Genomic DNA, 12,139 nt, shown 5'->3' on the forward strand with positions numbered 1-12,139 from the left:
CGGCGGGGCGGGGCCTCTCGCGGAAGGTGGGCGGGGCCAAGGGTGGGCGGGGCTTTGCCGGTGAATGGGAGTGATGCGAATGTGGGCGTGGCTTCAATGTGGGCGTGGCTTCGTGTGGGAGGTGGCGGGGCCCGCTGTGGTGGAATGTGGCGGCGGCGACGCGGGCGGCGGCGGCGGCTGAGGTTGGGAGAGACGGGGGGTGAAAATGAGGGGTCTGTGAGGGGCGATGTGGGGCGGGAAGGAAGGTGAGGGGCTGTGCGGGTGGGAGAGGGGTGATGGAGGGAGGGTGGGTGGGGAGGGATGGTGCGAGGAGAGGGGGGTGTGTGGGGGTTGAGGCCTGTGGGGTGGGGAAGGAAAGGGAGGGATTGGGGAGGGGGTTGTGGGGCCTGTTGTGGGGCTGGGAGGCGCTGTGGGTGGGGAAGGGGGTAGGGAAGGACTGGGGGGTTGTGGGGCCTGTGGGATAGGGAGGGGTTGTGGGGGATCGGGATTGGGAGGGGCCGTGGGGCTGGAAAAGGAGGCGTAGGGATTAGGATGGGGGGGGTGTGTGGAGAAGTGAAGGGATGGGGAGGGATTGGGGGGTGTGAGAGGGGCTCTGGGGAATTGGAATGGGGAGGGGCTGTGGGGCAGGAAAGGGATGGGCAGGGATTGGGAGGAGAGTGGGTGTGGGGCCTGTGGGGGATTGGGTGGGGGGGCTGTGGGGCAGGGAGGGTCCGTGGAGGATTGGGATAGGAGTGGAAGTGGGCCAGAAAAGGGATGAACAGGATTGGGTGGACAGTGGGTGTGGGGCCTGTGGAGCAGGGAAAAGCTGTGGCCCCCTTCCCTTCTCTGTCCCCCGGCTTTTGGGGTGTGATGAGACCGGGGGGCATCCCCGGGACTAACCCATACCTCGGCCACAGCTGCCCCATGGCCTGCCCGGCCTGGGGCTGTGCATCCCCGAGGAGCCAGGCCCTGTGCTGGGTGTTGGTGTGAGCCCCCCTTTTTCCCGGTGCCACAGGTGCTGATCCCCGGCTGCTCCCCTCTGCCGACATCCAGCACTGGCAGCACCGGGGTGGCTCCCGCTCCAGAAGGCCCCGCAGCCATGTCCACCTTCCGCCAGGAGAGCGTGGAGGACTTCTATGAGATGGGGGAAGAGCTGGGCAGGTGAGGGACATCCCACTGCGTTCTGGGGGGGCTTCCATCGCTGCACAGCCTGCCCCAGCACTGGGCCGGGACCTTCACTGGATGCAGCTGCTGGATCCTTTGTGGTTCCCCCTCTGCAGGCAGCAGGGCTGGAGCTGTGCAGAGACAGGCACCTCTGACGGGCAGAGGTTGAAATAAAGTGTTAATTAACGTCGCTCCCGGTGGAGCTCCCGTTCAGCTCAGTCCGGGGCTGACGGCTTCCGGCCCTCCTCGGTGGCTTCGCCTGGCCCTGTGCCTGTGGGAGGGATCCAGGGTGACTCAGTGCCTGCAGATGGGATTTAATCAGCCGGGATGCAGAGGCGGCAGTGGGGGAGCTGCCTTGGGATCCTCCAGCACTGCCTCGGCCGCACTGGCCCCACGCCGTGGCCCCTCCTCGGGCACTTGGGCAGCAAAAGCGTTTTGGGTCACTTAAGTGTTTTTTTTTCAAAGCAGAAGAACTTCCAGGGGTTGCTGCAGGTTCTCTTGTCCATCTGTGGCTGTGGTTCTTTGTGAGCCATGGGGAGGGATGAGGTGCCCATGGATGGATCCCACTCTGCCCTGGGGGATGTGCGTGTCCCTGGCCATGATCCAGGGATGTATGAAGGTATAAAGGAGTCTCAGGTCCAGGTGCAGTTACTCTGACTTCAGTCATTTCCCCTGCACTGCCCTTCTCCATCAGAGCTTTATGGTCCTCCGGGACCACTGGGCTCTGGGATTTGCTCCTGGGGGCTCCTGGCTGGAAGAGGGGGCTGATGGGCATCTCCCACCCTGGCTGGCCACAGCAGCACCTGAACAGCCCAGGGACGGTTGGCAGCTGCCACATTCCTGGGAGGAATTTCCTTCCTCCATCCTGGGCGGTGCCAGGGTGTGTAAAGCCCGGGAGCAGGCGGGAATCACCAGATCCCAATTCTTGGCATTTCTGGGGGGAAACAGTGCATCCTCCCGTCCCCCATCCTTGTGCTGCTTCCAGTGTGTGGTGCAGGACATCCTCTCCGCCCCTCACCTCCTCCCCACACCCCACAGCGGCCAGTTCGCCATCGTCCGGAAGTGCCGCGAGAGGAAAACGGGCCTGGAATACGCGGCCAAGTTCATCAAGAAGCGGCGGCTGTCGTCCAGCCGCAGGGGCGTGAGCCGCGAGGAGATCGAGCGCGAGGTGGACATCCTGCGCGAGATCCAGCACCCCAACATCATCACCCTGCACGACATCTTCGAGAACAAGACGGACGTGGTGCTCATCCTGGAGCTGGTGTCCGGAGGGGAGCTCTTCGATTTCCTGGCGGAGAAGGAATCCCTGACGGAGGAGGAGGCCACGCAGTTCCTCAAGCAGATCCTGGACGGGGTGCACTACCTGCACTCCAAGCGCATCGCCCACTTCGACTTGAAGGTGAGCTCTGGGAGCTGCAGACACCCCGTGTTCAGCACTGGGAGCAGGGATAAACTCCCAGGTGAGCTCTGGGAATCAGCGCTGGGGAGTGGGGATGAGTGCACTCCTGCAGTGCAGTGGGGCTGGTGCTTGGGGTCTCTCCCAGCTTGAGGCACACACTCTGCTCTGGAATAAGGAGCCCAGGGCAGTTCCCACAGGTTGGTGTGTAGGGACAGACCCAGCTCCTCTCCTCTCACAGCCAGAGAACATCATGCTCCTGGACAAGAACGTGCCAAACCCTCGCATCAAACTCATCGACTTCGGGATTGCCCACAAGATCGAGGCTGGGAATGAGTTCAAGAATATCTTTGGGACCCCGGAGTTTGTGGGTGAGCATTCCTGGGGGCTCCTCAGGATGCTGAAAGCTTTGGATTAATCCTGGAGAGATGCCCAGCACCCTGGTGCTGCTGCCAGGATGTGTCCATGGGGCCACCTTCCTTCCCCACAATAAACCCATTTTCTCCCCTTTCCTTCTAAAGCCCCGGAAATCGTGAACTACGAACCCCTGGGGCTGGAGGCCGACATGTGGTGAGTGATTCCCCTCCCGAGCCCCTCCCCATGGCTCCAGCAGCCAATCCCCTCGTGCTGGTGGATCTCCCCTCGTGCCAAAAGCTCTGTGTGACTTCAGCCTCCTCTTCCTCTCTCTTCCAGGAGCATCGGGGTCATCACCTACATCCTGTGAGTATAAGGCAGGTCTGGGGGGGACGGGGCTGCAGGATGAGCCCCCCACCTCAGGCTGGAGCATTTTTGGGGTATCCCAACCCTCTCTCTCCTCAGGCTGAGCGGAGCCTCCCCGTTCCTGGGGGAGACAAAGCAGGAGACGCTGACCAACATCTCTGCTGTCAACTACGACTTCGACGAGGAGTATTTCAGCAACACCAGCGAGCTGGCCAAGGACTTCATCCGCCGCCTGCTTGTCAAGGACCCCAAGTGAGGGATGGGGAGCAGAGCCGGGGGTTCCTCTGGGAGAGGGGACAGCCCCCCCTGCCCAACCTGCTGTGTACAGGCAGCTCCCTCTCTCCTGTCTGCACCAGCGTGGGGTGAATTCTCAGATCCCCCTGAGGGTGCAGCAGCTCCACTGGGGTTTGGGAGGGTTTGAGGGCTGAGCTGGGCCCCCAGGGCTCAGGGTTTGGGAAGGAACAGTGGGGTTGGGAGGTTCCCGGGGCATCCTCTGCCCTGTGTTTCTCTTGGGAGGCAGTTTGGGGAGTTGGGGGCTGGATGCAGCCCTGCCTGGGGGGGCCCTGAGTGCAGTGAGTTTGTCCAGGCTCAGCCTGACCCCAAAGGTGATCAGAGGATCCCAGTCGCTTTTCCAGGGCTTTAACAGGGAAAGAGGAGCAAAGCCTCTGCCCTGATCCCAGCCTTGCTGTGTTTGCAGGAAGCGAATGACCATCGCCCAGAGCCTGGAGCACCCTTGGATTAAGGTGAGAAGTTAAAGAATCGGCACTTTTTGGGTGTTTGACCCCCCGAGGCCGGGGCTCTTCTGCTCCCCCACCCCCGTGGGGCCAGTTTGGTGTCACTGCCGGGGGTCCATGGGTGGGTGCTGGAGCCACAACTGTCCCTGCCATAGGTGATCAAGAGGAGGAACGTCCGCAACGAGGACAGCTGCAAGAAGCCCGAGCGGCGCCGGCTGAAGACCACGCGCCTGAAGGAGTACACCATCAAATCCCACTCCAGCATGCCCCCCAACAACACCTACATCAACTTCGAGCGCTTCTCCAAGGTCATGGAGGAGGTGGCTGCGGCCGAGGAGAGCCTCCGAGAGCTGGAGAGGAACAAGAAGTCCTTCCAGGAGGACATCGAGGCGCTGCTGTCCATCTACGAGGAGAAGGAGTCGTGGTACAAAGAGGAGAACGACAGCATCAGTCAGGACCTGCGGCAGATCCGGCAGGAGCTGCAGAAGACGGAGGCGCTGAAGAAGCAGGCGCAGGAGGAGACCAAGAGCGTGGTGCAGGCGGCCAATGGGCTCAAGCGGCGCTACCGCAAGCTGGAGAATCACTACGAGGCCCTGGCCAAGCAGGTGGCCTCGGAGATGAAGTTTGTGCAGGAGCTGGTGTGGTCCATCGAGCGGGAGAAGCTGCAGAGCAGCGAGGGCGACGGCAGCATCCGCTAACCCGGCCGGCCCCAGGGGCTCCGGCGCTCCCCGGTCCCCCCACTCGCCCGGGAGCCCCCGGTCAGCGTCCCCCGGCCCTGCCGGCGTGCGGGGGGGGCCTGTGCCTCGCTGGAGCCCCCACCTCGGGGGCCTGGGGCTGTGCTGCCCCGGGGTTTGGCTTCCTGCGTGCTGCTCCTGCCTGGCTCGTGTCCCCGCGCTCCCCGTCACCGCTGCCGCGCTCGGGGCCGTTCGTCCCCACCCCACTTGGGTCCCCGAGCTGCCCCAGCGCCCCGTGGGGGGGTTGGTGGGCAGACCCCCCCCTCTACACTACAGCAGCAGCCACGTGTGGGCTGGGACCAAGGACTGATCCCTGCGTGGCCTCGCACTCCTCAGCCCCCTGGGTGGCCCCTGTGCCCCGCACTCCCCCCGGGGTGCTGCACCTCTTGTCCCCCTGTCCCAGCCCTCGTTCCCCCTTGTCCCAGAATAAAGGTTTCTGTGTAGCGGGGCAGCTGCCTCAGCTCCTGCCGTGGGGGAACAGGGGTTGGGAGGGGGATAAGGATGTGCCACGTGGTGACAACTCCCGCACTGTGCTCCCATTCAGAGAATTTCCTTAATTTGGGAGGGAAAAGGTTTTTGTTTTCCTTATGAGCCCCAATGCTGGCAGGTGAGCTCGCTGTGGGCATGGAGGGAGATCTAGGGATGGTTTGTGGAGTGTTCCCAGGCTGGGGCAGCCCCCAGGCCCTCTTGCCTCAGATCCCTCACTCCTGGGGACAGGGGGAGCCAGGTCCCAGAGCACCACATTCCAGAGAACACCACAGCAGGGATCAGGCTTCCCCTGGGAGCACCGAGGGCTTTTCGACTGCCTGTGTGCCCCGTGGAGCCAAGATCCAGCTGCATTTGATCTGGGGAATCACCAGCCAAATCCCAGGGCTGGCAGGCGTCCCCCTGGCTGGCCACGGTGGGTTCACCTCCGGCTCAGCTCCGGGCCCAGGGCATTTGCTCCATTTAGGATTTAGTTGTCGCTCTGCTGAGGCCCCTGCGGCTCCCTGGGGATCGGGCTGTGCCCCACGTCCCTGTCCCTGCTGACGTCCCAACAGGTGTAGGTTTCCTCCCCACCCATGGGACACGTGGACCTGCTGATAATTTAATCTGCCCTGGTGTTCCCTGCCAAGGCTCTTGGCTCCCACGGGCGATGGCGTCACTGGGGCTGTCCCAGTGTCCGGCACAGCCACGAGCTCTGGCCATGGTGTGGGGACACCTGAGCCCTCGTCCTGCCCCATGCAGGCACTGTGTCCTGGGGGGCTGGGGAGGCTTTAGGGTGTGGATTTGGATGGAGCCCCAGCTCTGTCGGCAGAGGCAGTGGGTGAAAGGATGTATGGAAATCCTATAGCCCCGGCTGTTCCTGAGCCGGGCAAAGTTCACATAGTGAGAAACCTTCCCGGATTCTCCTCGTGCTGAGGGTTTGGGTTTCACACTCCCAAAAGGCTCTTGGAACTCACTGGTCATTCACCCCAGCCAAGGAGCTGCACTGCCCCAGAGCAGCAGGGGAATCTCACCCACGTGGATGCACAAAATGGCACCAAAATAGCTCTAAAAAAGCAGAATATGGGGTGTGATTCATGATTTCACGAGTCTACTAATCCTAAAGCCTGTAGGAACTCGTGTGCAGAATGAACGGGATGTGCTGCTGTGGGGGGATTCCAGTGCTGTGACGTTACTGGGATCTTCTGCTCCAGTCCCCTCTTTGCAGGCGGAGCTGCCACCAACCCGTGACGTTTCATTCTCTGTGGACAGAGATACCAAAATGCCTTTTTTAGGCTTCAATTTCTGCTTCCCAGAGTTTGGCAGGAGGTGGGAGCAAGGGCTTTTCCCTTATAAGTCTTCTCAAACCCCAGACGCTTCTGCATGGTTTAAACCGACCCGTGAAGGCACAGGGAACCCCCTTAGAAGCCACTGCTGCATCCCCCTGGGATCTCCTGTTCCTGCCAGGGAGCTGAGCCCTGGGAAATGCTCCGTGTAGGAACGAGGGTGACAGCTCACAGCAGGGTGTCCCTGGCCCTGGAATGGTGTAATCAGAGTGGGGTGGGTGTCCCCAGGCACGTTTGGTGCTGCACACCAGGAAATCTCCCTTTTTATGGGCTGGGGAAGCCAGGGGGTGCCAGCAGGACCCAGAGCCCTTTCTGGCCATGGGATCCCTGCTCAGGACCGTTGGAAGATCATCGGTGTAAGACGAGGACAAGGAGATGGATCTGGCTCCCCTCTGCTGCAGCACCAGGCTGGAAGCCCCCACCTTGGTGGGTTTTTGGGTGACTCCTCACTAATCTGTGGCAGCTGCTTTTCCAGAGCACTGTTTCTAATTCAGGCCCCAAAACCTTGGGAAGGGTCCCCCCAGGCAAGTTATTTCAGTGCCTGAGAGCTCCCAGTGCTCATCCCACAGGTTTTCTATGGGCAGGCACCACACGTATGCAGGGATGTCGCTCCCCTGGCACTGCCCTCTCAAGCTGAAATTTGGATGGTTTCAGTATTAATGCCTGAAGTGGTTTCTAGGAAAGCACAATTTTCATTTCTCATTCCCTGAGAAATCCCCCCAATTCACCTCATGGATTTAAATTCAAACTGAGCCATTCCCACCTGGCTGGGGGCCTGTGTGAGCACCCAAACCCAACCAGTGGCATGTGGAAGGAGGTTTGAAGCCACTTGTAGCTGGAATGTCAAACACCCAGGAAAAAGGGGCTGCTGTTGTGTTTTGGATGAGCTTCATATCCATTTTTATTGCAATGAAGCTGAGCGCTGAATTAAATCAGGACATCAAAAGGAGACCGAAGTGGATTTTTACTGAACTGAAGAGATGATTTTACAAACAAGCCTTGCACGAAGCCTTCCTGTCTGCAGGAGCACCCAAGCAGGAGCTCTCTCATTTTCCCAGCACAGCTCTACCTGCTCTGCTATAAAAATGCCATTTCCAACTCGTCTGTAAGCCAGTGGAATATAAAACAATTACAAAAAAAAAACCCACCAAGGTGATCCTGTCCATCCGGTGGGAATAAGTTATCCTCAGTTTTCAACTATATACAGAAGGGACTTGCCAAAGGGCAGTGGGAGAGGAGTTCACATGAATCACCCCATCCCCACTTCCAAAGTATTATTTACATCGCGCTGTACACAGATCTTCCAGATCTCCCCAGACCCTGGAAAGCAGGAAGGGAAAAAGGGTGAGACCCAAGCTGTTCCCAGCACAGTCCCTCCTGTTCCAGCCCTCTGGATTTTAGTTACCTATGAGCAATTTAGGAGCTTGTTGTGAATATCTTCAAAGACTTGGTTGTAGAGTTCATCCCTCGACTTCAGGCCGTCTAAATAAACTGGGAGAAAAAAGGGGGAGTCAGGCTGGGGCTTTCCATCAAACCAAGATTTTGGGAGATTAGTTTTAAAGTATTTCATATTTTATTGACCCAAATGACAACTGGTTTTTCTGTTGGAAAAACAGAACTATCCTGAAAACACAGTGGCCTGTGAAATCCTTATTCCATTACAAATTCCTTCTTTTGAATATTTTTATCCCCTCTAAGTCCTAAAGAGTACAAAGCAAAGGCCATAAGTTCTTAGCTCTAAAACTGCCTGTATTTATCCAGAGCAGGCCAGGATTACAACTTGGGAGCAAAAATAGCACCCTGCATCATCACAGTGAAAGTTTCCTCGAATTAAATCACCCAATTCCTTAAATTCCAACTCCAAGGCTGAAGGATTTGTTTGGGGAAGACTTACCCACATCCACACCACAGTCCTCCATCTCCTTCCTGTGTTTTAGGTACATGGGCCAGACGTGTCCATCGAAGAGGCCCGGGGGGTCAGGAACGGTGTAGTTCCGTGTACTGGGAATAACAGCATGGAAGAGGAATGTCAGGAGTGCCTGAGGTTTAGGCTGGATATTAGGAAAAGAAATTTTCATGGAAAGGATTGTAAAGGATTGGCACAGGCTGCCCAGGGCAGTGGTGGAGTCCCCATCCCTGTGTTTGAATGTGGCACTTGGGGACATGGTCAGGGCTGATGGTTGGACTCAATCTCAGAGGTTTTCTCCAACCCCAACAACTCTGTAATTCCAAGTTCACCACATCAAACTCTCTCTCTTTCTCCACTTCTATCCAAATTTCCCACTCTAATCCACTTCATGACACCAACACATCCCAGGAACTGTGAACTCTCCATCCCTCCAAGTGTCTGAGGGCAGGCTGGAGCAACCTGGGATAGTGGAAGGTGTCCCTGCTCATGGCAGGGGGTGGAATGAGATGACCTTTAAGGTCCTTCCAACCCCAACCACTCCATGATTCCATGACTAAGAGCAATGTAAAGGAGCAGAGCACATCCAGGAGTGTTCTCACCTCCTCCTCCTCTTGCACTCGTCGTACGGCACTGCCAGGTAGTAGCGGATGTCGAACAGCTCTATCAGAGGTCTGGGCAGGGGACAAGGACAGAACGTGTTTATCTCACTTTTAATGACAGGAAAAACCATTAAATCACCCCAGACACCACAAGAATCTCTGCCTCTACGGGATTTGTGTCTGCTGAAGACAACCCAAGGGTAAAGTGCTTCCCTCACAGTTTTGTTAACTCCAAACCACGGAAAGCCTCTTTTCTGAAGATCAGGGTGGCACAACAGGGGCTTTTCCCACCCCAACACCTGCCACTGGTCCTGAGGGGGATCAGAGGGGATCCTGTGGAGGATCAGGCACTGGACTGGGAACCCTAGCTCTTCCTAGATCGTCCCAAACTCAGTTTGCAGCAAAATCTGGGACAGGGCAACTGCTCGGCTCATGTACATGGAAGTGTCCAAGGCCAGGCTGGATAGGGCTTGGAGCATTCTGGGATCGTGGAAAGTGTCCCTGCACATGGCAGGGGCTTGGAACTGGATGGGCTTTAAGGTCCCTTCCAAACCGTTCTGGGATTCCATGTTCTTCCCCAAAAATCCAGGGAGTTCTCTCTGCCACAGCTTGCTCCTCTTACTAAGCTCAATGTAGTCAGTGTTAAACAAGCACAGGAGAGAACTGTTCCTTAATTCCCAGAGATTCCAGGCAGTGAATGGATTATCTCCTTGTTCTCACCAAGGTGGGGGGATGAGGGGAAGCTGCACCCCTCTGCCAACTCAAATCCTGCTCTAAAACTCCCCTGGACTTCAGGGCTGTGCCCTAAATAAGAACCTTACATTCACCTCACTTCTACCAGCATTCAGGGGTTAATTCTACATTTTACAGCAGAAAACCCTCCGGGGTGAGAATTCAGAACAAGGCAGGAAGGGGAAATTAGTAAAAAGGTGTTTTTAGCTCTGGCACGAGGGATTTGAGGATCTTCCCTGGCAAACCACAAAGAGTTCTCCAAACCTTACTTGTAATTATAAAGCAGGAAGCCTTCAATGACCAATATATGGATATCTTGGGAGGTTGGCTCTTTAGAGCCAGGTGTGACATTCACCCCGTGCGAACGGGCAAACTTCACTGGGTTCTCAATCCAGGCCCGCACTGTGCTCACCATTGCCTCCATATCCAAGGAATCCAACACTAGTCGGGAGAAAGGGGGTGGGTGGGAAAAAGGGACACCATCAAACACCATCAAACACCACGGGCTCGAAAGTATGAAATAGAATGAACTCAGTAAAGTTACAATTACGGAAATTTACTGTTAAAGCTTTTAATAATGAAAAAGAAATACTTAGGAAAAGAATATACATTACTGCGTCCTATAGGGAACACTGCTCTTACCATCCCATTGTTTAAAGCCGTCTTCCCCGACTTCTATTTGATCTTGTGGCTGAAATATAGTGAGCAATAAAACATTGCTGCAACCTCAGCGGGATCAGTTCCCTACGATGCCATCAGCACCTGGCCACTACTGCAACACCAACCACCCCTGGGCACTGACAGCCACAGCCCCACCTCGGGCTGCAGGAACACCGACATTCCCAGCTTTCCCCAACCCCAAGAGCTCTGGAAAGTTCCCTTGGCTCACTCAAACCACTTTGGATAACGACCTTTACGTTAATCACTCGGTACGTTGTTAGTTGGGCAAAATACTACAGGGCATTGTTTGTAAATCAATATATAAGAATTTTAAGTGCAAACATGGGTTGAATATCTACATTTCTCAAGAACAGGTATTTTAACTCCTCGAATAAAAATAAAGTTGGACATAGCAGCACTGTGGTCGCTCAGTTACAGCTTTCACTGTGCTGGCAGTCACACGAAGCTACAGATTTTTATGGAAAATCAAACAGAATTCTTCCCCCAAGGGCTCCTATCTGATCAAATCTGTGCAGGACACACTGAGCACACGATGCAGGTGCTGGAGCACTTCATGTTTTGGGGATGACCCACAACTGCTCCAAATCCATTCCTGCATCTCTTGGACTTCCACCTGTGGTGGGGTGCTCAGATATCATCATTGCCATGAAATGGTGCAGGGTTTAGTAACATTCTGCACTCCCAGGCATTCATCTCTACAATACTTAATTGGGTTCTGATGCAGATCTATCAAAGCTCTCCAGTAAAACCCCCTTTCTGTATTTAAACCAGCACAGAGGTGTTTCAATCCTGAAGTATCATTTAGAAGTCACATTCTTACTTTAGTAAAAGAAGGAGGAAAATCCCAGCATGGAGAAAATAATTCATGCAGAGCACAGTAAATACTGACTGAAATCAGTACTAGATTTAAATGTGTTGTTAACACTCAAAGGTGGTTTTGCTATGACTGCTCTGAGCTGGGTCGTGCCAAGCTCCTGTGGCATTTGCAAAGGTCAGGATCTTCCCACCTGTCCAGTCATTTAAAAATTAAATATATATATCAAAACCCCCACAAAATCAGAAAGCTTGTGGCTCCTAAGCTGTCAAAACTGACTTGCCCTGAATGTACAATTAACACTGCAAGGAAGAGGGGACTCGACTTACCTTGAAGAAATCGTCCTGATGGACGACGCAGCAGTTGGGGAGCGCCTTGATGAGCCTGTTGGTCAAGGTGGTTTTACCACCATTGGTGACCCTGCACGGAGCGGGGCGAGACAGAGGTGGAAGAACCACATTAGAATCAGGTCTGGGAACCGCTGGGACCCGCGGTGAGACAGCACCGCTGAAGGAGCCGAGCCCTGAGGAATCCGAACCCCGACCGGGGGCGGGAGCTCCTGAGGGGAGCGGAGCCGCTGAGGGGTCCCTGAGGGGACCCGCGCCCCGCCCGCCCCCCCCGTTTGAATTTCCCGCCCCACCGGCGCCGGCCGCCGATTGGCTGCGACTGCCCCCCCGCCCTTTCCCCGGCTGCCGATTGGCTGTCAGCGCCCCCCCCGCCCCTTCCAGCGCTGCGCTCCCGCTCGCCCGCGTATAACGGCAGCGCCGGTTCCCGCGCGCGCGCGCAACGGCGGCGCTGAGGGGAGCGCGCGGGGCCGCTATGGCCGCCCCCTCACAGCCGCGGGAGCTGAGGGGAGCGCGGGGCCG

General features: G+C 56.5%; 2 protein-coding genes across 2 annotated transcripts in view; one reads left to right on the plus strand and one right to left on the minus strand.

The window, feature by feature from the left end:
* The first annotated feature begins 85 nt into the window (after positions 1-85).
* Positions 86-5,175, plus strand: DAPK3 (death associated protein kinase 3). Its single transcript, XM_042024419.1, has 9 exons — positions 86-182; positions 995-1,140; positions 2,182-2,542; positions 2,781-2,910; positions 3,061-3,109; positions 3,233-3,259; positions 3,359-3,511; positions 3,957-4,002; positions 4,149-5,175. The coding sequence occupies exons 2-9, from the start codon at positions 1,079-1,081 to the stop codon at positions 4,689-4,691; spliced, it is 1,371 nt and encodes a 456-aa protein (XP_041880353.1). The 5' UTR covers positions 86-182; positions 995-1,078; the 3' UTR covers positions 4,692-5,175.
* Positions 5,176-7,485: 2,310 nt separating this feature from the next.
* Positions 7,486-12,139, minus strand: part of NMRK2 (nicotinamide riboside kinase 2) — a 5,845-nt gene continuing 1,191 nt past the window's right edge. Inside the window, exons 2-8 of the mRNA XM_042024420.1 lie at positions 11,603-11,693; positions 10,421-10,469; positions 10,048-10,219; positions 9,047-9,118; positions 8,433-8,539; positions 7,944-8,029; positions 7,486-7,858 (exon numbers count right to left, since the gene is read on the minus strand). Coding sequence (XP_041880354.1) covers positions 7,944-8,029; positions 8,433-8,539; positions 9,047-9,118; positions 10,048-10,219; positions 10,421-10,469; positions 11,603-11,693 — 577 coding nt within the window. The 3' untranslated portion in view covers positions 7,486-7,858. The remainder of the gene's footprint in view (positions 7,859-7,943; positions 8,030-8,432; positions 8,540-9,046; positions 9,119-10,047; positions 10,220-10,420; positions 10,470-11,602; positions 11,694-12,139) is intronic.

Source organism: Corvus kubaryi, unplaced genomic scaffold (genome assembly GCF_017639235.1).
Source record: "Corvus kubaryi isolate FWS band 111438036 unplaced genomic scaffold, C.kubaryi_AGA036_p1.0 37262, whole genome shotgun sequence".
NCBI classification, from domain to species: domain Eukaryota; kingdom Metazoa; phylum Chordata; class Aves; order Passeriformes; family Corvidae; genus Corvus; species Corvus kubaryi.

Coding starts and splice junctions, on each gene's coding strand:
- DAPK3 (XM_042024419.1), top strand. CDS start 1,079: ATGTCCACCTTCCGCCAGGAGAGCGTGGAGGACTTCTATGAGATGGGG. Junction 1,141..2,181: donor ATGGGGGAAGAGCTGGGCAG/GTGAGGGACATC, acceptor CACACCCCACAG/CGGCCAGTTCGCCATCGTCC. Junction 3,512..3,956: donor CTGCTTGTCAAGGACCCCAA/GTGAGGGATGGG, acceptor CTGTGTTTGCAG/GAAGCGAATGACCATCGCCC.